The sequence below is a fragment of the Antechinus flavipes genome, chromosome 1 (genome assembly GCF_016432865.1).
Source record: "Antechinus flavipes isolate AdamAnt ecotype Samford, QLD, Australia chromosome 1, AdamAnt_v2, whole genome shotgun sequence".
Lineage (NCBI taxonomy): Eukaryota > Metazoa > Chordata > Mammalia > Dasyuromorphia > Dasyuridae > Antechinus > Antechinus flavipes.
Window position 1 is genome coordinate 715994007 of NC_067398.1, and position 23999 is coordinate 716018005.

Genomic DNA, 23999 nt, shown 5'->3' on the forward strand with positions numbered 1-23999 from the left:
CAGAGCCCCCTTCTTTCCTCCCCTGGCCTTCTCTCACTGCTTTGTTCCACAAACACAGAGGAGGAGGATGGTGCAGGGTAACCATCGAGCACAGATCAGAATTTGGGCCCTCCCGACTCCAGGACCGTCGGCACGTGCCCTTCTTGGAGACAGGCGGCCTCCCAGCACTGCCGTGTGGTCAGCCCTTCCTGCTGTTGGCTGGGCTGCGTTGTAGGAACTGGAAAGATTTGTCCTGGGGAGGACGTGAGAGGGAGATTAGCCCATCACAGAAGCATCTTAACATGAGGGATGGTGACCCGGATGGGCACTGGAGAGGAGGGAGCCGTAACTAGACTTGGCCAAGCGGCCGAATATGGCAGTTAGGGGCACCAGGGGGACTCGCTGAGAAATGGTCCCAACGAGAAAGATGAGGGTTTGGGGCAGGAGGAGGGGGATCCCTTTAGGAATCGTCAGCCCAAATCGCAGAGGCCGGTGACGTGCCTGAGGTCCCCTGTCCAGCCGGGAGCAGAGTCAGAAAGGGCTGTCCTGGGCCAGGGACCCGCAGGCTCATCTCACTGGCGATGGCCCTTTGTGCAAGGGGCTGCCGGCCCGTTCCTTGTGGGACAGAGGCAGGGGACCCGTCAGTTCTCGAAGACCCAATTCCTCACCTGCAAAACAGAGGTAATCCCGCCTCCATCACCTAGTGGGCGGCGAGGACACAATGACGAGTGCCCTGCAGAGGGCCAAACCTCCTTCGCAGACCCTGGGCGCTCCCTCCAGGATAACAGGTCCCTCAGTGCAGGCTCCTCGATGCAGGAGTCCTGGGACTGGGGAGTACGGTGGGGAAAGGACCTTGGGGGTCCTTCACACCCCAGCATGAGCCTTGGCGTTCCTCCTAGCAAGCCTGGCCCCTGGACAAGCACCCGGGAGGAGCCGCAAGAGCTTGCCCTATGGGCCGGCCTTTCCTGGAGGTGCTCAGGCAAAAAGCCGTCTGCTTAAACTGGGGTGTGGGGGAACCCCAGAGTCTTTTGGACTGCAGACGAGGCTCGACAAACACCGCTTGACCTTTATGTTTTCCACAGATCTGCTGAAGGTGGGAATGAGGAGAGCCCAGTGGATGAGTGGAACGCTGAGGACCATGTGAGTAAGCCGGGCCAGAGAGGATGGGCTCCCCGGGCCGGGGCAGTGGGTGAGACCTCGGGAGGCCTGGGGGCCAGAAGCCAGGCAACAGCTCGAGCCTGAAGACCGAAAGACCCCCTCCCCTCTCTTGAGTTTTCCCAGTGTCTTCCAAATGAGGACGCTTCTGTCTGGGAAAGGGAAAGAAGCTGCTTCCCCCATGGGCCTGAGGCTGGCCCTGCTCAGAGGGTGCCAGGACATGCGGGGGGGTGAGCTTGGCAGATGTGGAGGGAGGCCGGGCCCCGGTAGTCCCAGGCCTGCCCAGGGCTCAGAATGCCTGGCGCCCCCCAGGCCTGAGCCCTGCCACCCACCGAGCACATGCCCTGGCACTCTCCCTGGCACTCCGCCAGGCTGAAGCCCCAGGCCCCAGCTCCTCCTTCTGATTTTTTGGCAGGTGTTTGGGAACGTCTCGCGCAAAGGGGGCATCCCACCCAAAGTCAAGAGGAGGACACGCATCCCTGACAAACCTAACTATAACGTTAACCTCTGGAGCATAATGAAGAACTGTATCGGCAAAGAGCTGTCCAAGATCCCCATGCCTGTAAGTGACGGGGCCCCGGCGGGGGCGGTTGGGGGTTCCCCCATGGTTTCATGCTTTGTATTTCACACCCAGAGAGAAAAGTGGCCCTAAGTCTGTCTGGGTCCCAGGGCTGTGACTTGGTGATAAGGATGAGCGTTACTCCTGTAGTCTAGGATGTGAGGGGTCCTGTCCCCATCCCAGCCCTGAGAGAGGCCTGAAGTGCAGGGTTCTCTCCATTGTGCAGATGAAGAGACAAGCGGTTCGATAAGGTTGTGCCGCTCACCTGGGCAGGGCTCTTCTGCCGTGCCCTGCTGCTTCTCACTTGGTCATGGCCAAGCTGGTTTTCTTCAGGCTGCCTAGGAACACCTGGGAGCTCCCAAGCCTGGACCCTGAGACCTCCAAGCTCATCCATGAAACCTGTGTTTAAAAAGGAGGCACCAGGGGCTCACCCACAGAGCAGGCAGGAGAGCCAGAGCTTAAATTAAGGTCATCTGAGCAAGGTTGGGTAAAAGGGAGGGTGCAGGCCCATTGTCTCTGCAGATAATAGATTCGTTTGGGCAAACCAGCAAAGTGGCAGAGATGACGATCACTGTGAAAGACAGGCCCTGATTAAGCTGGGAATTGGGACAACCATTTAGGAATTGTGTTAAGCAAGGGACTGAAATGTTCATTTTCCCTTGGTCCCACTCTTCGCCAGATGTTCACATCATTACTTTTTATGATAACCAGGCACTGGAGAATGGCCAAGCAAACTGTGGGGTGTGGAGGAAAGTTACTGTGCCGTAGGAAACACTGATGGAAGAATTCAGAAAAGTCTAGAAAAGTTCACCTATGTCGATACAGAATGAAGTCAGTAGAACCAGGAAAACTATGATCACAATACTCATAGGAACATAAATGGAAAGGGAAAACAAGACATACTTTCTCATCATTTGGATCAAGCTTAGCCCCTTCCCTTGACTAAAGATGGCGGACTAGGGATATTGAACATTACACGCACTTTTAATCAGTGCTTGAAGAATAACCTGGGGTGTGCAGTCTTGACCGATGCTCTGCTTGGTTTTACTGAGTTGGTTTATTCTTCATTCCTTGTTTAATTCTACAAAAGAATGATTTGTTGGGGTGAATGATACATATTTCAGAAATGAATGTTTTCTTTTAAAAAAGCATCAATAAATTATATTTGCTTTAAAAAAACAAAAGAAAATAGAGGGAAAAGAGAGTTTAGGAATTGCATAGTTCTAACTCTCAAAAGATATAGGCAATGAGTATGGTGATGGAAAGTCCTAGTTTGCTGTCTTTGTGACCTCAGCTGGCCTCAGCTTCCTTGTCTATAAAAATCTTTGGGATAGTCAGTCTCTAAGCTTCCTTGCACTTCCACGGTTCTCTGACCCTGTGATCAGCTACCTCATTCCCACTTGAAACAGATTTTAAGTGGGCCTTTAAGGAAGCCTGAGTGTGAAAACACCGGGAGTCAGGAGAGGAAGGAACGGCAAGGAGACCAGTGTCAGGAATGCAAGAAGTAACACTGGAAAAGTGGGAGGGTCTGGGAAGTGTCCGGTTATGGAGAGTTTTAAAAGCCAAACGACAGATTTTGTATTTGATTCTGGAAGTGATTGATTGAGCACGTAGACACGGTGGTGGGAGCAGCGGCATGTGGAAATCCCTTTGGCAGCTGAGATTTGTTCAGGCGGACCCACCAGCAGCCTGTGGCAATAGTCTGGGAAGGAGGGGATGAGCTAAACTCTGAGAGGAGAAAATGAGATACAAACGAGAAGCGTCAAGAAGGTAAAAAATGAATAAAAAAGATGTGACCACAGACCGGATGTAGGGGTGAGAGAGGAATTAAGGAAGACGGGTTGCGATTCTTGGCGACAGGGAAGATGATGGTTCCTTCAGCAGTAATAGGAAAGTTAGAAAAAGGGGAAGGGCTCAGGGATAAGGATAACGAATTCAGTTCTGGACACCTTGGCTTTAAGATGTTTACAGGATAGCCGGGTTGAGAGGCAGCTGGATAAAGGGCATAAATCTGCATAGAGACGATCATTGGAATATCCAAGCAGCATTTGGAAATGTGATACTGGAGAGCAGGAGAAAAACTGACCAGATACGTATATGAGATAATCTGGGAGCAAAGGAAGCGAGAAGTAGCCTAGGACAGAGCCTTGGGGGACACCTGCAGTTAGCAGATATAACTTGGATGAAGATCCAGCAAAGAAGACTGAGGAAAGGTCAGACAGCTAAGAGACTAACCGAGAGCCTGGGGAGAAGTTAGCATCCAGGAGGAAATTCTGTCCCCGACTGGGTGATCGAAGGGTCGTGGGGAAGTTCAGAGAGAGAAGGTCATTTCTGTTGAATGATGAGCTCTGAAGACAGAACACAGAGCGTTGGGAGCTTGACCAGAAACTGGAGGAGAGACAGGAGGGGAGCTGGCAAAGCTGCCTGGGTCAAGAGAGGATGAGAGACGGGCAGATTGTAGAGAAGCAGCCAGGAAGGTAAGTGAGGAGGGCAATGTGCTGGAGAAACCGGGCTGGGATGGAGCCCGACTCTTCAGGTTAGAGGGGTCGCCTTGACAGGGAGAGGAGCCATCTCCTCGTGGGAGCCAAGGGTGACAGAAGAGAGGGAAGAAGGCATTTGAATGATGAGAGAGGAGGAGAATCGGAGAATTACCTCGATTTTTTTCAGTGAAAAATGAGACAAAATTCTCACAGGGAGAAAAAGGAGCAAGGAAACCATGGAAATATGTGGAGGGATGAGAAGGTTTGAAAGAGCCACCATGGAGGTTGAAATGGGGAAGTGGTAATGGAGGTAGGTCAGGTTACCTAGCAACAGCAAGAGCACCCACAGATCTAGATAATAAAAATTAGTTCTGGGCCCAGTCCGAACAGTCGCGTGCTTTTTTCCCAGTTTGATTTGTCAACACCTACAGGAGCAAAGGCAGCAGCCAGTGGGAGGGAGCCAAGACTGAGGTCTAGCAGATTTCAACAATATAAGGGCCAAGGGACTGGAGAGTAGAAGACGTTACATAGTTGAACTGGTTGATTGAAGGGTCAAGATGGCAAAGGGAGGAGGGTTTAGTTAGAGCAGAGGAGAAAGCCCTGAAGGGATGAGGGGTTGGGGGTCACAGTGAGCATGAAGAAGAGGGTTTGGGCTTGTACGGTAAAGAAGGAGCTGGAATGATAGCTGAGTGTGGCCAGTTATAGCCATGTAAGTGATGTGCTTGTAGAGGAGAGTGAGATCTGAGATCCCCGGACATTTAGGATCTCTTGAAATGATGCTGTTTTCACAATCAAGATTTGGGATTGTGCGACTAATAGGGGTTGTCAAATTCATAGTTATGAAGTATGATCTTCTCGATTGACAGGTTCTTGTTCAGGATGGGTCTAAATGTAAAAGCTACAAAGTATATCCAGCCTCCCACTTCCTTCCCTTCCCTTCCCTTCCCTTCCCTTCCCTAGGATTCTTCTCAGTTTTAGGGCCTTTCCTCTGCTGATTTTTTTTTGAGTCAGTTGAGGTTAAGTGATTTTTGTGAGGGTCACACAGCCAGTGAGTGTCTGAGGCCAGATTTGAACTCCAGGGCCAGTGCTGTATCCACTGCTAACTATTTTTAATGTGTCCTATATATAGTCCGTTTGTACTTAGTGGTTTGTGTATTGTCCTTCCCCCTTTAGAGTGTGAGCTCCTTGAGACGAAGCTCCTTTGCCTTCCTTTTATCTGACACGTAGGAAGCATTTAATAAAGGCTTGCTGACTAACTGTGATACGTATGTGTGCGTATATAGACGAACATTTACCTGTTGTCTACATAGAGACATAATCATTTGAGTTTCAGAATAGCCCTGCAATGAGTAAGTGCTGTTATGGTCTCTATTTTGCAAATAAGGAAACTTTCCCGAGTGTGCTCGCGGGGAAGGAAGCTAGGAGCAAAGTCTACAGCCATGTCCAGAGCTGAGCTCGTGCCGTTCTCTCTGCAGGTGAATTTTAATGAGCCCCTGTCCATGCTCCAGCGACTGACGGAGGACCTGGAGTACCACGAACTGCTGGACAAGGCCGTCAAGTGCGAGAACTCCACGGAGCAGATGTGCTTCGTGGCCGCCTTCTCAGTGTCTTCCTACTCCACCACCGTCAACCGCATAGCTAAGCCATTCAATCCCATGCTGGGAGAGACGTATGAGCTGGACCAGATGGAAGAAATGGGCTTCCGTTCCCTCTGTGAGCAGGTAGGGAGCACTCAGCCCACAGAAGCTCGGTTCCCGCTTTTGTGGGGATTAGGGGACTCCCAAGGCCCCTGACCCTCTTCACTTAAGGCAGAGATTGCATCAGAGTGAAGGACTTTAAATTCCCTCCATTTATTTTGAGGGTTTGGAGGCAAGACCACCTACTTAAATTAACTCTGAGTCTAAACCACTCAGTTTGTGAGATGGTTCCTTGTGTCCGTGTCCTACAAGGCAGAAACACCAATTAATAGGAATCGTGGCTGAGTGCAGGGATGCTGGGCCGGGACGAAGGCCTCCGAGCATGAGAGGGGCGTTATCAGAGACCAGACAGCTGCCCAAGGGAGCTAGAGAAAAGGGAAGGAAATCAAAGATGTGCAGACTGGGGGCAAGGGCAGGGCCAGGGCAGGGGGTACCAGAAGTCACCAACATCTCAGAGGAGGTAAGTTCTTGTGAAGGGCTTGTTATGTGCCAGGCCTTGTGATGGAGACTGCAAAAGTAAAAGTAGTCTGTGCCCTCAGAGCTTACTATCTCATGGGAAGACGTGTCAGCACAAAGTAGGGCAAATGGAAACTAGCAGCTGGGACCAAGGAGGACCAGGAGGAGAAGGGAACATTCCATTTACGGGGCCAGGAGACAGCCAGGGCAGAAGCCCTGAGATGGGATCCAGTGGTCACAGAGTATGTGCAGGGAAGGAAAGAGCCAGAACATGAGAGAGGTGGGAAGAAAGCAGGCTAGAGACAGGAGAATCGGGACACAAATGAATCTCAGTGAGGAAAACGCTCGCTAGTGGAAGCCCTCCTCAGCAGGAAGGCCTCCCATGCTGGGGCAAAGGCAGAAAAGCAGACTGAACCATGGTGTCATTGCTCGTTTCCACGGCAGACTCGTGTGTGGACCAGGCAGGTGTCCTGGGTCCTGAGGGAAAAGTCTCCAGGTTTGTTGTCTCGCAGCGGGGTGCAGAATGAAATTAGCACGAGGGGAACAGAAGTGCAGTACCTGGTTCGGGGCACTTGGCTCTCTCACGAAGCAGGATTGTGAGCTTGTGAGGAGATGGCGCCCGCTCTGGCTCTCAGGGCCCTGGGAAACAGGAAATCAGTGAAAATCTGGTGCCCGTCAGAACAATTCCCTTTGCCAAAGGGTGGCATCAGGCAGAGCACAAAGCGCGATGGTTGTGCCAAGCTCCGGGCCCCAGCTCCGGCAAATAAGGTGCCTGCAGGATATTTTGTCACCATCCAGAATGCTTTTTCTTTCTCCCTAGAGGTCACTTTGAGTAGGGAGGTGACGTGGTCAGAATTGTACTTTATGGAAAACACTTTGACGTGGGATTCAAATGGGGTCAGACTCAAGGCAGGGAAACTAATTAGAGTTTATTGCATATGGAAATAGGTTTAATGACTATCATATTTCTTGCCTTCTTAATGGGTGGGGGAAGGGGAAGAAGGAGGGAAAGATTTGGAACTGAAAATAAAAATTTGTTTAAATTTTTAAAAGTAGGAAAGAGGAGATGGAGGCTGTGAAGTTGAAGAAACCTGTATCAGAAATGGTGTGAGGCTAGAAACAGTGAAATGATAAAATTTGCCCCCATATTGGATCTAGAAGATGAATGAAAGTGAAGATGTGAGGATGACGCCGAAGAAGACACACCTGGGTGAAGGAAGAACGGTGCTCCCTTTGGCGGTCCTGGGGAGATTGAGAGAAGAGGAAGGTTTAAGGTCAAGAGTTCTGTTTTGAGCATTTTGAGTCAGAATGTCGCTGGAGCATCCTAGTTCTAGATAAATAAAAGGCACTCAATCGTTTGAGACTGGCTCATTAGAAAGATCACGACTGGATCCATAAATCTAGGAATTAACAGCAAGGAGTTGCCAGTTGACAAAGTTGATGAGATCAGCCTGGGAGATGTGGTGTAAAGGTCCCAGGACAAAGTGTTGGGGGGCGCCCACGGTTAGCAGGAACAACCCGGATGAGGATTCAGCAAAGGACAGTGACGAAGAGAAACAGGACAGAGAAGCACCACTGCCAATCACCTGGAAGGAGATTCTCCTTCAGAACCTGGGAAACAGACCTCTCAGAGCACTCGGGGACCCTGACATAGACAAGGGGACTCAAAGCATTCGTCATCATTTCCTCCATTTCCAAAGAGAAACCCAGGGCCAGACGCTCGGGGGACATGCCCGGAGGAAAACGCTCCCATCACAGCTGAAAACTTGGGGTTGACGTCCTGGCTCACTATTCCCCTCCTTGTTCTCAACTCTCAGGGAAATATAAAGATGGTCTTTGAGGGGCTACTTTGAAGTCACGTGCTACATAAGCTTCTCCTGCCCTTTGTCCACACCCTGAGTAATTGGCACAATGATTCCTCACATGTGGCCTGAGACGTGGCCACTTCCATTTACCATCTAGGCCAGCAAGGTGTTCCTCTGTGTGTTATTGTGATAGGAAGAAACTTTGATACTAACAATCTGATTTTCTTCTTTCCTTTTCTCCAAAGGCCTATCTAGCTACCTTTTCTAAAATTCTATTTATTAGCTTCTTTCTTATTTATTTTATGTTGTGATTTATCTAGTTCTGATAGAGCAAAGTTGAGATCCCCCACTAGTATAGTTTTGCTGTCTGCTTCTTCTTGCAGGTGCACATTTGGGCAGAGTTTTACAGGCCAGTGGAAACAAGTGGCATTGGGGAACATCCCCAAGCACTTGCTCTCCAGTCTCAGAAAGTCTTAGTCTTAGATACTAGGCTTTGATGACTTTCCAATATGAAAAGAATAGAAGAGTTGGTTGAGACAGAAGCTCAGGTAGACAAGATGACGGGCATGAGTCGGGAGATGTACCAAAGGTGTGACCCATAGGTCAGCTTCCTGACTCCTGTCTGTTCTGAGAATGATGTTGGATGATTCCTTTGTCTACGGTAGATGATCTCGGAGACTATCTCAGAGTCCTGTTGGCCAGGGACGTCATTTTAAAAGTCTATCTGGCAAATCCTATGCATCACCTGTAGCAATGGTACCAAAGAAGAACGGAGAGATAAGAACGTGGGTAAACGAGAGAACAGGAATGGACCAGACTTTGGATTAGGCCGCTAGGGGTTCTTAGTCCTGCTCTTAGCAGCTCTGCCCAGCCAGAAAGTGCCTGCTTAAGGATGTGCCCCAAGGCATGCTGGGAGCACTTGCTACATTCCATCAACTGTAAGAAAAAATAGTTGGGGAGATGAGCCATGTGAGCTTTCAAGTTGTGGTCTTCCTTAAAGACATCATTGTCTTTGAGGAAACCTGGAAATAATTTTTTTATGTTTTGTTTTTCTGAGGCAATTGGGGTTAAGTGACTTGCCCAGGGTCACACAGCCAGGAGCATTAAGTGTCTGAGGTTAGATCTGAACTCAGGTCCTCCTGACTTCAGGGCTGGTGCTCTATCCACTGCAGCGCCATCTAGCTGCCCCCTCCCCCCCGGGAAAATGTTAGTGAATACTGAAGAAAACCTGAAGATGGTGGTCAAAAGCTTCATTTGGAAAGTGCCCATTGTACAGTACCTATAATGCATCTCAGCAATAACCTGTGGAAAACAGAAGCTCCTTTTCTCTCTGGAGTGAGTGGGACTTTCTCTCACTTCTCCAAACTTAATCATGATAATCTCTTAAAATTGAGTCGAGATTGTATTGTTTTTTCTATGTAAATTGTTGCCATCATGTGGATGTCTTATTTTCCTGATTCTGGTGCTTTCACTAATAAGTCTTTTGGTCGCTATTTCTGGCGATTCATGTGACATCGATATGCCTCTTATTTAGCTGTTTCTCATTTTATTTCTGCAAAAAAGAGTTGCTGTAAATAAGTAGCTGTATTGGAGGGCTTTATTTTAACTGTAGACCTCCTTGGGGTTGGCTGTTATCCTTTGTTCTTGAAGAGGACAAAAGTGACTTCACTCTGTTGTGTGTCGGCCTATAGCTGATCAGGTCTGTTGTGGGAACCATGACGGTTCTACCACCCCTTGGACCAAAAGTCCAGTACGAACGGCCAGAATAGAGACGTCTCTGCATTTGTGCATCTCACATTTCTTTTGAGCTCCCGCAGTAGTGCTTCACCCACAGAACAGAGTCTTCTCTGATGATGGGCTGTCCTGTGCCAGGGTCTCCCACGTCTCACAATCAGTTCCAGAGTTCTTCAGAGAGAACTTGAGAGCATCCTTGTCTTGCTTTATCCGATCTCCACGTGAGCGCCTGCCTTGTGTGAGTTTGCTGTAAAATAGTCTTTTAGACAAGTGTTCCTTAGGCGTGTGAACAACGTGAACAAAAAGTCGTGCACCGGCTCTCACTCTACTCTAGTCTTGGTCAGCGGCCTTTTCAAGTTACCCTCAGTGGGAGTAGCTGACCTCGGTGCCATTTCTGTCTCTGTTGGAAGTGTCCAGTGGTATCACTGAAAGTGCCATGAAAAAGCATGAAAGCAAGCACAGGACTCCATCAGTGACTGGGGAGGTGTTACGGCGTCACCCAATATCCAGAACCCGTACAAGCGTACCACTGGGGAACTGATGTATAATATTGATGAACTTCTCCAGGCGACCAGATTTGGCCATGGTCCTCCACAAGCCCTTGCAGCAAATAGTGTCAAAGACTGCTCAAATCAACAAACCTTCTCCACAGACCTCTGCTCTGTTTCTGCCATTTCTCCTGCAGTTGTCAGACAGCAAACACCATACTGGCCACTTCTTGGCCCTTTCTGAAGCCATTCTGGTTCTCGGGTATATGACCATCTTCCAGGTGAAGGATCAATCTATTCAGGAGGACTCTGGCAAGAATCTCGTTGGCAGTGACCAAGAGGAGACATCGCACCACCACCATCGTGATTGTCAACAGACAATCCCTTTCCCTTCCTTCAGAGAGATGGACAAAGAAGGCATCTCCGAACTCCTGGGGGATAACCTCCTTGCCCCATAACCCAGAAATGTCGGTCAGCTTTGGTTTGAGCGGCAGATTCCCCTGCCTTGTATCTCGGCTTGAATAGAATCGGCTCCAGACACTTTGCCACACAGGCGGAGCCTACTGACGTTCAGAACCTCTTCTTCAGGAGGAAGGTCAGCTAGGGGGAGGTTGACTTCAGTATAGGGTATGGTTCAGTGGCTTCAGCATTGCTTGATGGTGCTCTGCGGACCTCCTTGGGATAAGGGACTAGCAGTGTTGCCTTCGGGTCAGAGTTTGGACACTTGCCTTGATAACATAATTCCGAATCGCTTTCCAAAACGGAGTACCAGTTTACAGCTCCACCAAGAGTGCGTGGTTGCATTGGGATTTCCACCGCCTCTCTAACACTGACTCATTTTGGTCGATCTTTGCCAGTGCCGGACCTCAGGAGGTCATCTGAATTCTTCTCCTCCTCCTCCTCCTCTTGTTTTTAGGTGAGCCACCACCCTCCTGCAGCTGCCCACCATGTGTTCTCCAAAAATGGCTGGACCCTGTGGCAGGAAATCACCATCTCCAGCAAGTTCCGGGGCAAATATCTCTCCATTATGCCACTAGGTAAGACCGTGCATTTCAGTGAAATAAAGAAACCAAGTGGTTACATCCAGACAGTGATTTATTTAGCAAACACATTAATTTGCTTATATTAGCAAGCAATTTCTTTAGAAACAAATAAAATCCAAAGTTCTCAGTAGCCAAGGCCCCCCAAGCATTGATTTCTAGGCAGTTAATACACAATTTATAGGGAGGGAGAAACAGGCTTGGGAGTGAAGTTTTTATTGGGGGAGGGGATTGGGGGACCCTAAGATAAAGGAGAGGGGTGGTTTTGTGCCATTCCATACGTTGAAGGTAGCTGGGAAGGGGGAATAATGTCTCCAAAAGGAGACATACATGAAGTGGAGACTTAACTTCACAAAATGGTGATAAAGGGCAAAATGTCCTTTTTTATGCTATTTTTTAAATGTGTAACACATGCCCTGTCAAAGGGATCTCGTGGACTTCCAGAATCCCCCCCCCCCCCCCCCGGATTCTCTCTGAAATGCATCATGGACTGTGCCAGAGACAGAACTGAGGGAAAGAATTTGCATTTTGGGGAATTATTTGAACTTCTCTGTAATAAGCCCTTCCCTGCTTACGTGGCAGCCAGTGCAGCAGTGCTGGAGACAAAAAAGCAACAGCTCAAGCTCCTGCCCTTGAGGAACTTCTGTTCTGTTCCCAGATACAGAGAAGTTTTAACTACGATATAATTTGAGAAAGGAGAACGTGGCGGCCATTGTGGGGATCAGGGGAGGTTTCTTGGACAAGGAAATGTCCGAGCTGCTGAGAATTCTAGGACATAGAGAAAAGAGGATATTGGGGGTTGGGGGCAGCCTGAGCAAAGGCATGGATAGAAAACGGGACGCTGACTTGGATGAACTGTGACAAGGCTGATTTAGCTAAGGGTGGAAATATGAAGGGGAATAATGTGGGAAGGTGAGCCACAGCCCTCGGGGAGGCTGCTCTGTGGAGAATGGGCTGGAGACGGGGGATGGTTGAGAGGAAAGGAGCATCTCCTTAAGCAGGAACTTGGGTCATCCTAGCCTTCCTAGTGCAGAGACAGGCATGGAGGTCAGACTTGTCTAGGCCAGAGGAAGGCATCAGGGAGGACTGGAAGGAAGAGAAGAGTAAGAGGGGAACACTGATCTGAAGCGGGAGAGCTGGGGCCCTCACAGACACCTAGTCCAAGCTGTCTTATTTACCTCCCCAGGCCCAGAAATGGAAGCTTGTGACAAAGCTGGGCCTTGACCCTGGGTGGGCTTCCCGTGTCACTCACCTGAAGGGATCTTTTCTGAGAAGGCGCTCACTTCCCAGGAGTGTTTCACTGCCTCACACCAAGGCATCGTGGCCTTGCCCCACTCCCTCTGAGAGCACCATTCTCTCCCTTCCCAGAGTCACAGATTTCTCTGGAGAAGGTTTTAAATCTTTCTCTCGAGAAGCCAGTCTCCATTGACTTGGGAAGTCATTTTTCCTTACGACCAAGTATGTTTTTTAAACTTTAGATTCTGCCTGGGAGCGCTGCCTCTGTCCCCCTGAGCCTGGGCCTTTCTTGTGCTCCCCTGGGGCCTGGAGTTCCCTCCGCGGCCCTTGGGCTCTCATTGCAGGTCAGCATATCATTTCTTCCTCTCCGTCCTCACCCAACATCAAGGCACAGAGCTGGAAAGGGGCTTCGGAGACCACCCAGACCAGTCTCTCCTCCAGCTCCTGCCATTTCTGGAAGAAACTAAGGTCCATAGGAGAAGTCAACAAGTGTTATGTGCCATCTGTGTGCCAGCCATTGTGCTGAGCTAAGATATAGAGGAAGAAGAGACTCCCTGTCCTCGAGGTCACAGACTAATGGGAGAGACAATGAGCAAGCACATGTACAAGCGAGCTATCGACAAGAGGGAAGGCTTCCAGGAGGAGGTGGAACTCTAGTTAGAACTTAAGAGAAGCCAGGAAGTTCAGAAGGCAGAGGGAAGAAGGGAGAATATTCCCAGCTTTTGTGAGGGGAGGGCTCTGCAGACCCTAAAGAAAGAATCTAGAGAAGGGAATGGTGATGGCAATGGTTTTTTTTTTCCTTTCTTTCTTTTACAATTGTTAGTTACTTATGTTTTAGCATTCTTTTCTTTTTTAAATTTTGAGTTCCAGATTCTCTCCAGATTCTCTCCCTCCCTCTCACATGCCCTCTATCCACTGAGAAAGCAAGTAGTTCATATCAATTAGCCATGTCAAATTTTGCAAAACACATTTCCATAATGGCCATAATAAAGGAAGGAAGGAGGGAAGGAGGAAAGGAAAGAAGGGAGGGAAAGAAGAAAGGAAGGGAAGGAAGGAAGAAAAGAGTGAGGGAAGGAAGGGAGGAAGAAAAGAGAGAGAAGGAATGAAGAAAAGAGGAAGAGAGGGAAGGAAGGAAGGAAGAAAAGAAGGAAAGACATTGTGCTTCAATTTGCCCTCACAGTTCATCACTTCTGCCTTTGGAGGATGATAGCATTTTTTATCATGAGTCCTTCAGAATTGTCCTGGATCATTCCATTGATCAGTGGAGCCAAGTCTTTTATTGCTGATCATCATTCTAGCATTGCTGTACTGTGCACAATGATTTCCTAGTTCTCATTTCACTCAGCATCAGTTCAAATAAGTCTTCCCAGATTTCTCTGAAACTATCCTGCTCACCATTTCTCATAACACAATAGGATCATCACAATCATAGCCTATAGCTGATGAACATCCCCTCCATTTCTAATTCTTTGCCACCATAAAAAAAAATCTGCTCTAAAGATTTTTTGTATAGATGGGTTCATTGTTCTTTTTCTTTGATTTCTTTGCGACATAGAGCTCGTGGTGATATTGCTGGTACAGAAGGGCGTGCAGAATAGCCCTTTGGACGTAGTTCCAAGCCGTTGTCCAGAGTACTTGGAGACTTCACTACTGCACCCACAGTTTATCAGCGTGCTCGTTTTCCTTCATCCCTCCAGCATTTGTCTTTTCCGATAGATGTGAGAAAAGCTCAGACTTGTCTCGATTTTCCTTTCTCTAATCAATAGTGATTTAGGGCATTTTGTCCTAATTGTAGCTAGGTTTGATTTCTTCTTTTAAACTTCTGAAAACAAGAGAATGACACGGGCATCCTTTTCAGCGTTTCTCCCGCGTTTCCATTTCCATTGTTGTAATAACCGTGGATCTTATCGAAGCATTTTCAATCCAGTATCTTACCTGGCACTAATTGTTACGGGTGCATCCTGCTAGTGGCTGCTGGGGGTCTATTTCTGACCATTCATGTGAGAGAATGATAATGATACAAGGAGACCGAGAGGCAGGTGCATTCTCTGTCCTCCCTCCTCTTCCCTCTTGCCTCCCATTTATTTCATTCCCAATTCCCAAGCACTATCTGTGTCAATAAAGGCTGCTTTGTAATTCCTTCAAGTGTGGTATGATTGACAGCTGTGGGGGCTTTCGGAGAACCGACCGGCCCCTTAATGGTACGATCCCCCTTAACCCTTTACAGAGTTTTGCACTTAGGGATGATCTTTAATAACTAACATCAAAAAAAATTCATATTTTTATAAAGATTTTGTTTCTTTTCCAGTGAGAGTGAGATAGGAGACAAAGAAAATCTCTTTTCATTGAAAAAAAATTCATTTGACTCTCACTTGAATGAGGTAGATGGAGAGGGAAGATGAATGGGAGCCAAGACCGCCCGCAGATGCCCTCTTGTTTTTCGTTGGGTGAGCCGACTTCTCGCCTTTCTCTCTCTCCCAGGTGACATTCACCTCGAATTCCATGCCAGCGGGAATCATTACATCTGGCGGAAAAGTACCTCTACTGTGCACAATATCATTGTGGGCAAGCTCTGGATTGATCAGGCAAGAACAGTCCTGTCCACCCCCTGCCCTACTCCCTACTCCCTACTCCGCAGGCCCACTCTAGGGAAAGAAAGCCCAGAATGTCAGACCCAAAAAGACCCTTAGAAACGTAAAATAGGGAAGAGCCCCAAGTCTGGAGTCAAAGGGCCTGCATGCAGACTTCTGCCAGCTGCTGAGGCCCTGGAGCCCCTTGGATATCTGGGGGGAGGAGGGGGAAAGGTCACTTTCAGCTCAGCTCTGGCTCTAAAATCCTGGGATCCTGGGAGTGTGAGAGCATGAGAAGGCCTCCGGAATGTGGGAGGTCCGCCCAGGGGAGAGAAAAAGTGTGAGAGCTGGGAAAGGACCAAGAGAATACTAGAGATTGCTAGAAGTAAATGGTCGGTCCTAGAGGAGAGGCTGAGTCTCCAGCTCCTGCCAGGACTAGTGACAAAGCCAGGAGCATGGCCCAGGCTTCCATCCACGGCATTTATCGGGGGCAGAGTATCTTGTTTCTTCACATCCCTTCCCTCAAAGGAAAGACGAGGTGTTGAGATCCCTCTGGGTGGCAGGGAACACTTCCCCTCCCCCCCACTCTTCCTTCAGGGTTCCCCTGACAGGCCTAGAGCCAGGGTTTTGCCAGACCAGTGGCCAAGGGCCACATGCTCAGAAGGCCAGACATGTCTCTGTGCCTTCCAGGCAATCAAGAACCCTGCAGGTAAAAGCACTGGGAGCACCAGTGTGGACCCTCCTCCTCTCTGTGGGCCGCACTGGTGGTCACTGGAGCTAAGGCAAGGGACCTTCGTAGTTGGGGAACCTGAGGCCCAGAGAGAGAAAGGGCTTGACCAAGTCTACACAGGTGGGAAAAGCCCGACCTATCCTTCTGGAGCCCCTATAGGCCCGTAGGGCAGGTGCATATGAGGGGGAGCAGCTGAGGAACCAAGAGGAAGAGGTGCAGATGGAGATCTGAAGCTACTGGGGCTAAGAGAGCTCATCCTCTTCCCAGTCCTTCCTAGCCGTCCCCAAGCATTTAGCTGTGCTGGGCATACGGCCCCCAGGAGGAGCCGGTCCCGCCCCTGAGGTGATCCACAGTCAGACCTGGGAGGTCCTCCTGGAAGAGGCAGTGGGGGGACTGATGTCTTGGGGGAGCCCCTTCTTCCCTCCTGCCCACAGCTGCCCAGATGCTGTCAGTGTTCCTTATCGTGAGGAACCTACGTCCAGCCTGGACAAGCAGAGAACAGTGCTCGGGGATGGGGCTCCAAGCCCTCCTTGCCCACTCTTGGCTCCTCGATGCCTACATGTCATCCTCTCCCTGGCCCGGACCGTCACTGTGGGCGGGGATTTGTCCCGAGCGCTATCAGATGGGAGGGTTTGATGCACAGACCCCTTCGTCTCACGTGCCCACTCTCCTGGGTCCTTGGTCTCCGGCCATTCTCCCCCTTTCCTTCCTTTTGCCCTCGGGGGGGCTGGTGGGTGCCATTGTTTCCATGGGGTCTCCCTCTTTAGAAAATAAGTTCCTCTAGGGGGGCTGTGCTTTCGCCTCCATGTCTATCCTTCCCACTTAGCTCAGTCAGTGCCAGGCCCATGGAAGCTCTTGAGAAACGCGGGTTGCCCGACTGGCTGGCAGACTCCTCGGGGAGTTCTCAGCCAAAGCAGCCCAGGGAGTGTGGGCTTGGAGCCCACCCGGTCGTACCTGGAGCCTCAGCGAGGCGATCCTCCACCTTGGGCCCAAGGCACTGACTTCCCTCTCTCCCGGTTTCCTAGACAGGAGACATAGAGATAATTAACCATAAGACAAAGGATAAGTGTCTACTGAAGTTTACACCCTACAGCTACTTCTCAAAAGATTACACCCGAAAGGTAAGGCTGCCAGCCAGGGCACTGGGGGGCAGAGCGATGCATGGCAAGGGCTAGAATGCCCGGGCGACTGGGGCCTTTCTGGGGTTCCCAGAGAGGCTGGAAAATGGGAGCGTTGAGAGGGGGCTCAGACCAAGGGATACCAGAGCCGGGAGGGGGCTCAGACCAGGGGATGCCAGGGCCGGGAGGGGGCCCAGACCAGGGGATGCCAGGGCCGGGAGGGGGCTCAGACCAGGGGATGCCAGGGCCGGGAGGGGGCTCAGACCAGGGGATGCCAGGGCCGGGAGGGGGCTCAGACCAGGGGATGCCAGGGCCGGGAGGGGGCTCAGACCAGGGGATGCCAGGGCCGGGAGGGGGCTCAGACCAGGGGATGCCAGGGCCGGGAGGGGGCTCAGACCAGGGGATGCCAGGGCCGGGAGGGGGCTCAGACCAGGGGATGCCAGGGCCGGGAGGGGGCTATGGAAGCTCCTCAGGAGGAGGCCACCCCTGTGGTAAAAAGGAGAGGAAGTTGAGAATGAGTAAATCTAACTTCCCCTGGGACTTTAGGATGGCCCTGTAATAGGGCCAGAAATAAAAATGCCTCAAGAGACAAGCAGTTGAGCACTTGGAGCTCTCAAGTAGGGGGTGTGCACGTAAAGTCTCCCCATCCGTTGACCTTGGCTGAAGTGGGGGGGCGCCCCCCTGGGCTCTGGGTTCCGGAAGGTGACAAACCATCCTTGCCCCAGGTGACCGGGGTGGTGACAGATAGCAAAGAGAAGGCCCATTATGTCCTGTCGGGCTCGTGGGATGAGAAGATGGAATGCGCCAAGATCATCCAGAGCAGCCACAGCAGCCCCAGCACGGAGGGCAAACAGAAGATGGTCTACCAGACCCTGCCGGCCAAGATCCTGTGGAAGAAGTACCCTCTGCCGTGAGTGAGCCCCCTGCCTGGCCGGGACCTGCTCCGCCCGCTTCTGGGGGAGGGGGGTGCCAGGGCCGGGACTTGGGACAACTGGGCCCGGAGAGATAGAGGGACGCTCACTTTGGGGATCCAGCTTCCTCCGGCTTTGGCCCAGACCATCGGATCATGATTCCCCCCATTCCCACCCACTCCTCCCCAGAGTGAAAGGCTCACGCGAGTGCCCATCCCCGAGGCCTTGGGCCCTGTACCATAGAGTGGGGGCAGCCAGCCCCGCCCCACCTGGCCCCACCCCAGCCCGGTCTGGCCCCGCCCTTGCCTGACCCGCCCCCTCTACGCTACCTTCCTGGTCTGGCCCCACCCTACTCCAGCCCCACCCAACTTTGCCCTGGCCCCGCCCTGCTCCACTTACCCCACCCAGCCCCGCCCTCACCTGGCCCCGCCCCCGCCATCCCACCCGTCGTGATCTGGCCTCACCCTGCTCTGCCCTATCCCAGCCCCACCCAACTTTGCCCTGACCCCGCCCTGCCGTTACCTGGCTCCACCCCATCCCGGTCTGGCCCCGCCCCTTCCCTGTCCCCTTCTGTGTTAGCCTGTGCTTCCCGCTCCTTTCCAAAGCGTACTCGGAGGTACTGAGGTACTTGGGACCTGGGAGCGCTTGTGGCCGGCAGCTTCCTGCCCTGTGAGGGTCCCCCTGGGGGCGGGGGGGGGTCCAGATTTGGACGTAGAAATGCGCGGGCAGAGGCAGCGTGCTCTTGGAGCTTGGGGCTCCTGCCTCCAGATGAGCCCGTGGGGGCGGAGCCGAGGGGCCGGGGAGAGGCGAGAGCCCCCTCGGAAGAGGGCCGCGGGGGTCCGGGCCCCCCCTCCAGCGGCGTCCTCTCGCCGCCTCGTTGCAGGGAGAACGCCGAGAACATGTATTACTTCTCGGAGCTGGCCTTGATCCTGAACGAGCCCGAAGAGGGCGTGGCCCCCACGGACAGCCGGTGGCGGCCGGACCAGCGCCTCATGGAGAACGGCCAGTGGGACGAGGCCAATGCCGAGAAACAGCGGCTGGAGGAGAAGCAGAGGATGATCCGCCGGAAGCGCCTCGAGTCCAGTGGCCAAGAGACGCTGGAAGAAGGTGAGCGGGCCCCGGCGGGCACGGGGCCTCATGGGCCCAAGAAGGTGGGCTTGGGAGCCGGGCCCCCTCCCCCGGCTCCGCTTGGGGCCCTTCCCTTGGTTGGCGCGGGAGCCCCGAGCTGGGGCAGCCGCAGAGGGCCGGGCCGGGGCAGAGGGCCGGGGCAGAGGGCCGGGGCAGAGGGCCGGGGCAGAGGGCCAGGGCAGAGGGCCGGGGCACAGGGCCGGGGCAGAGGGCCGGGGCAGAGGGCCGGGCGGGCGGGGCTCCGAGGGGCCGGGCCACAGGCGCCTCCGTTTCTGCCCCCAGGGAAGGACGAGCTGTACAAGCCCCTGTGGTTCGAGAAGAAGCTGGACCCCTTCACTGGGGTGGAGGCCTATGTCTACAAGGGAGGCTACTGGGAGGCGAAGGAGCAGCAGAACTGGGCCATGTGCCCGGACATCTTCTGAGCCGCGGCTCGGGCCCGCCCCTCTGCCGGTGGCCGGGAGCGGGCCGGGACATAGAAACCCCAACCTACACGCGAAACGCAAATACAACCCACGAGCAGACCAGGGATTCAAACGTATTTTTTTATGCACTAATGAAAATCGCATATTGGATCTCCCTTCCTTTTTTCCCCTCTTCTTCCTTTTTTTTTTTTTTTTTTTTTTTTTTTTTTTTTTTTTTTTTTTTGGCTGAGAGTGACTTTTTTGTTTTGTGGGAGCAGTTAGTCACTCAGTCAGGCTGGGAGGACCGGCGGCTCCCCCGACCTTTTAGCGCAGTGGACGTTCTGGCCTCCCGGGCTGACTGAGGCGCAGCCTTGGCAGACACTCAGGAGAGAGGTGGGGAGAGAGGAGGGCCCGGGCCTCCCGTGAGGACTGGGGTCCCCGGGGCTGTGCTTAGCCTCCCCTCTAGCTCCGAGGCGGGGTTCATCCCAGAAAGACTGCCGTGGGAAACCCAGCTTCTCCGGGTGGCAGGGGCGCCCCGGGATCCCAGGAGGAGAAGCCTTGGGAGCGCCTCAGCCCCCCCCACCCGAGGCACGCTCACTCAGGGCTCCCTAGGAAACCCCTTTTTTGGACTTTGTTTGATTTTTAAACTGTTGATCTCCATTTCTTTCCAGCCGTGATGTTTAGTAAATATTTTTAGTACAGCACTTATCAGACAGTTTTTCCAAGTGTCCTTTCTTGCCCCAGAAGTGTCCAGGCAAAGACATCACTTCTAAGCTATCAGGAAGCTGCAAGTCTTTAGTGTTGTTTATTGTCTCAGAGAGCAAGGAGTCAGCTTGTGCTTCCGGAGGGAAGCTCCCATCCACCCCTCAGATGCCCTTCCACAGCCGCTCCGGGGCTGTTCATCTTGGTGCTCCCCAAACCTCTGGCACACAGGCCGCTTCCCCCTTCCTCCACCCTTCCTGGCCCAGGCCGAGCCAGAGCCCTGAGGGTTCCGGCAAGCGGGGGCTTTGGACCCCTCCCCAGATTGTCGGGAGCGGCCCCTTGTCCCCAGAGCTGACCAGGCTGAGCAGTGGGTGTGGTGGAGGGGCCTCTGGGCTCTGGGGACCATAGCAGCCCCGAGAGTGCGATGCAGTGAGTTCCAGAAATCAGAGCTGGGAGCCAGCGTCTTTGTGGGCCCCAGTGGCAGCGGCATTGAGCTTGCCCAGGATCCCCCGGGAGCCTCCCAGCAGGCTCCACTGGAAAGTTGGAGTCTGGTTCTTCCATCCCGAGAGAGAAATGCCCCTCAGAAGTCCCAGCAGCAGGAAGCTGAACCATGAATAACAGACAGAAAGCCCTTTCCCACTGTCCTGGCAGGGGTCTCCAGTGCAATATCCCCCCCTCCCTTCTGAATCTGAGCCAGCTACTCCAGCCCCTCCCCCGATCAACCAGAGGAGCTCTTCTCAAGTAAAGAGGACACAAGTTGGCAGAGTTTGCCGCTCCCTCCCTCTCCCCTCACCCTATGTGGCTCTGGGGGGCTGCTTAGCATCTAGAGGCCCAGAGGGTCCTCATGTGCTCCGCTGAGCAGACTATACAAGCAGCATTCTCCCAGCTCCACAGCCCAGGCTTCTTTGTATTTTCTTCCCGCTCCCTTCCCCCAGGCTCTCCCTGTCAGTCACTGGCCCAGAATGGGGTCTCAGGAGGCTGGCTGCAAGACACGCTCTTTCACTGTGACCACCAGGGAGCCCCTCGTGGGGGGGGATCGCAGGGCCTGCCTCTCCCAGTTAGACTGTGCCCCTCTCTGCCTCAGTTTCTCCACTTGGGAAATGGGGGCCAGGGCCCCCTTCAGTGGCCGTGTGTGGTACTAGAGAGAGGCCCCCAAAGCCAGAAAGTCCCACCCCTACCTCCTGCTGGCTGCACGACTGGACAAGTGGTTTCACTTCTCAGGACTCTAGACCAGTCCCTGAGACAGTAGTTGCCGAGAATGGTGGAGGGAGTTCTCTCTACTGAAGTCATCCCAGGTCCCGACTCCTCCTTAACTCTCCACACCAACATTCCCTAAAATAAGGACCCACGAAGGAGAAGCGAGCACCTTAGCCACCATCACCCACGAACCCTAGAAGGTCGTCCTCTTGTGGGGAAGACGAGGCCTGCAGGCAGCCACCCCCGAGCCAGAGGAGCCCCCCCCCCAGGGGCCAGCTGGGGGCTGGAGGTGGGCGCATCTGAAAGCTGGACTCCGCAACGCCCGGGCCCAGGAGGCCCAGAACCGCCGCGCTGGCTCCGGGCGGACGCCTCTCCTCGGTCCGAACCGGGAGGCGGAAATCGGCCACAGCGAGCTGGCTGCGCGGCGGACGGAGCCGGGGCCGCGGACCCCCGGGGCGAGCAGACATCTCGCACTGAAGACGCCATCTTGGCGGCAGAGACTGGATACGTGGGTGTGTCGTGAATGCCAGTGCCCTCTGATCTTGTGTTTGTTGGCTCCTGATTTATAAATAAGACTTATGTACAGATACAGATAGATCTCTATATTTGACCTCCATAGACGTTGGTTTCTATAGTAACGGGAAATGATGACGACAGGTGTCTCTGTCTGAGTTTTGCTTATACAATAAATGTGCTGCTGAGTTTCTTTCTGTCATTTAGGTAGGTTCGGTCTGATCAGCCAGGAAGGTAGGGGTTGGATTGGATTGGGTCAAAGGGGCCGTTTGCGTTGCTAAATAGCCAGGGTTCCCCCAAAATCCATCGCTTTCTTTGGAAAAGGTTATAGATGGAACCTGTGCTTCTTCACACATGTACACGCCCTTAAGAGGTAGCTCCATTCTGGGTGCCCTGATTCCCACCAAGATCCTGGGGCCCCAAAGATGGGTCAGACTCTGAGTCTCGAAGGATTCAGTCCCCAAGAAGGCATCAGCCCCAGGGACTGACTTCCCTACCTTGGATTAAAAGAAATTTCCAGAAATTCCTTCCTTCCTTCCTTCTTTCATTCCTTTCTCTTCCTTTTCTTTCTTCCTCCTTCCCTTTTTTCCTTTCCTTTCCATTTCTCCCTCCCTTTCTCTTTCCTTTTTTCCTTCCTTCCTCTCGTCACTTCCTTTCCTTGCCATTCCTCCTAACCTCCCTTTTTGTTTGTTTCTTTCTCACCAGCTTCCCCATTATTCTTGGCTCACTTTTGACTTTAAAAAGAGGGTTTCTTCCACTCTTAAGATGTCGTTGGTTCTGTTCAAGTAGCTTAAAGTCCAAAGTCTCATCTGCCTTATTTCTCCTTGTCTTTCTCCCCACCATTCACTGGGCTGAGGCCGGGGCACCCGCTGCTGCCTCAGAGTCTGTGCTTGCATCCCCAGCCTGGCAGAGCCCGCCCGACCCTTCTCTTCCCCGCCATCATCCGTGCCCTGCTGGACTCCAGGAGCCAGGAACAGAGGACTGGGCTACCCGAGAAGCCCCAGGGAAAGGTGACTGTTCTCAGCTTGGAAAGTCCCACCCCCGCCTGGCCTGGGGCTGCAGTCGGGGCTGTCAGAAGGGGGGAAGTGGCCTTGGAGGGGCCGCTGCTGCTCAGGGTCTCCGGGGACCTCTCAATACATGGGTCATCTCCATGGGCATGTGGGGCCTTGAATGGAGGAGCGAGGGCTGGGCAGTCCCTGCTCAGCACTGGGGATACCCCCCCAAAGTCTAAAAGAACCCCTGCCCTCAAAGAGCCCCCTCTAATGGGGGAGGATAACGGGGTAGGGGCCCTCAGAAAGGCTCGGGGTTGGAGGAGCCTGTGAGGCAGAGCGCGTTCCCGGCGTGGCCCCAGGGACAGGCTGGTGCTTTTTACAGAGCAGAAGATGGAACACCCAATGGGAGAGTCGGGGCACACAGAACGCCACTCCTGGAGCCAGGAAGGCTTGTTTCCCCGAGTTTAAATCCAGCCTCAGATACTTGATAGTTGTGTGATCCTGGACGAGTCACCCCTCCCTGTTTTCCTCAGTTTCCACATCTGTAAAATGAGCTGGAGAAGGAAATGGCAAACCTCTATCTTTGCCCCCCCCAAAAAAAACCCAAAACAAAACAAATGGGGCAATGAGTTAGACATGACTGAATACATGGTAGAAGAACGAACACTTTGCCTCGAATGAAATAAATAGGTGGTTGTGTGGGGCAGGGGGAGAATCCCTGCACTAGGACCTGGCTGCTAGTCCTGCCTCTGCTGCCCGCAGCATCTGGTGCTCCTCGGAGGCCTCAGAGTCCAGGCCCCCCTGGAACAGAAGGGGCTCTCCGGCCCCCCACCCTCCCCCGCCCCCAAGGGCTGCCTTCTGTAACCAAGGAGAGCTGGCCTGTCTTCTCCGCCTCCATTAAGGATCACTGCCCTTGTCCCAGGGGCTCTGCATCAAACCTTGTCCCTTCTCCTGGATTTCCTCCCGGGAGCTTGGGTCTTCCAGGCCATCCTCCACGCCACACCAAAGCGATTTCGGAAATCGTAAGGACCCCAAATTCCTATGGCTCAAATGCAAAAACCATCCCGGGCGGTCTCGCTCCCAGCGCCTCTCCCCCAGAGGCATTTTC

At 52.8% G+C, this 23999-nt stretch overlaps 1 protein-coding gene across 8 annotated transcripts in view; it reads left to right on the forward strand.

Annotated features, from left to right (window-relative positions):
- OSBP2 (oxysterol binding protein 2) overlaps positions 1-22101 on the forward strand; it is a 243366-nt gene extending 221265 nt beyond the window's left edge. For all 8 annotated transcript variants that reach the window (XM_051973137.1, XM_051973135.1, XM_051973136.1 and 5 more), the window contains 9 exons: positions 1062-1119; positions 1550-1696; positions 5649-5894; positions 11270-11390; positions 15111-15214; positions 16955-17050; positions 17773-17957; positions 18842-19065; positions 19369-22101. In XM_051973137.1, the coding sequence (XP_051829097.1) occupies positions 1062-1119; positions 1550-1696; positions 5649-5894; positions 11270-11390; positions 15111-15214; positions 16955-17050; positions 17773-17957; positions 18842-19065; positions 19369-19508 (1321 nt within the window). In that variant the 3' untranslated portion in view covers positions 19509-22101. The remainder of the gene's footprint in view (positions 1-1061; positions 1120-1549; positions 1697-5648; positions 5895-11269; positions 11391-15110; positions 15215-16954; positions 17051-17772; positions 17958-18841; positions 19066-19368) is intronic.
- Positions 22102-23999: the final 1898 nt, after the last annotated feature.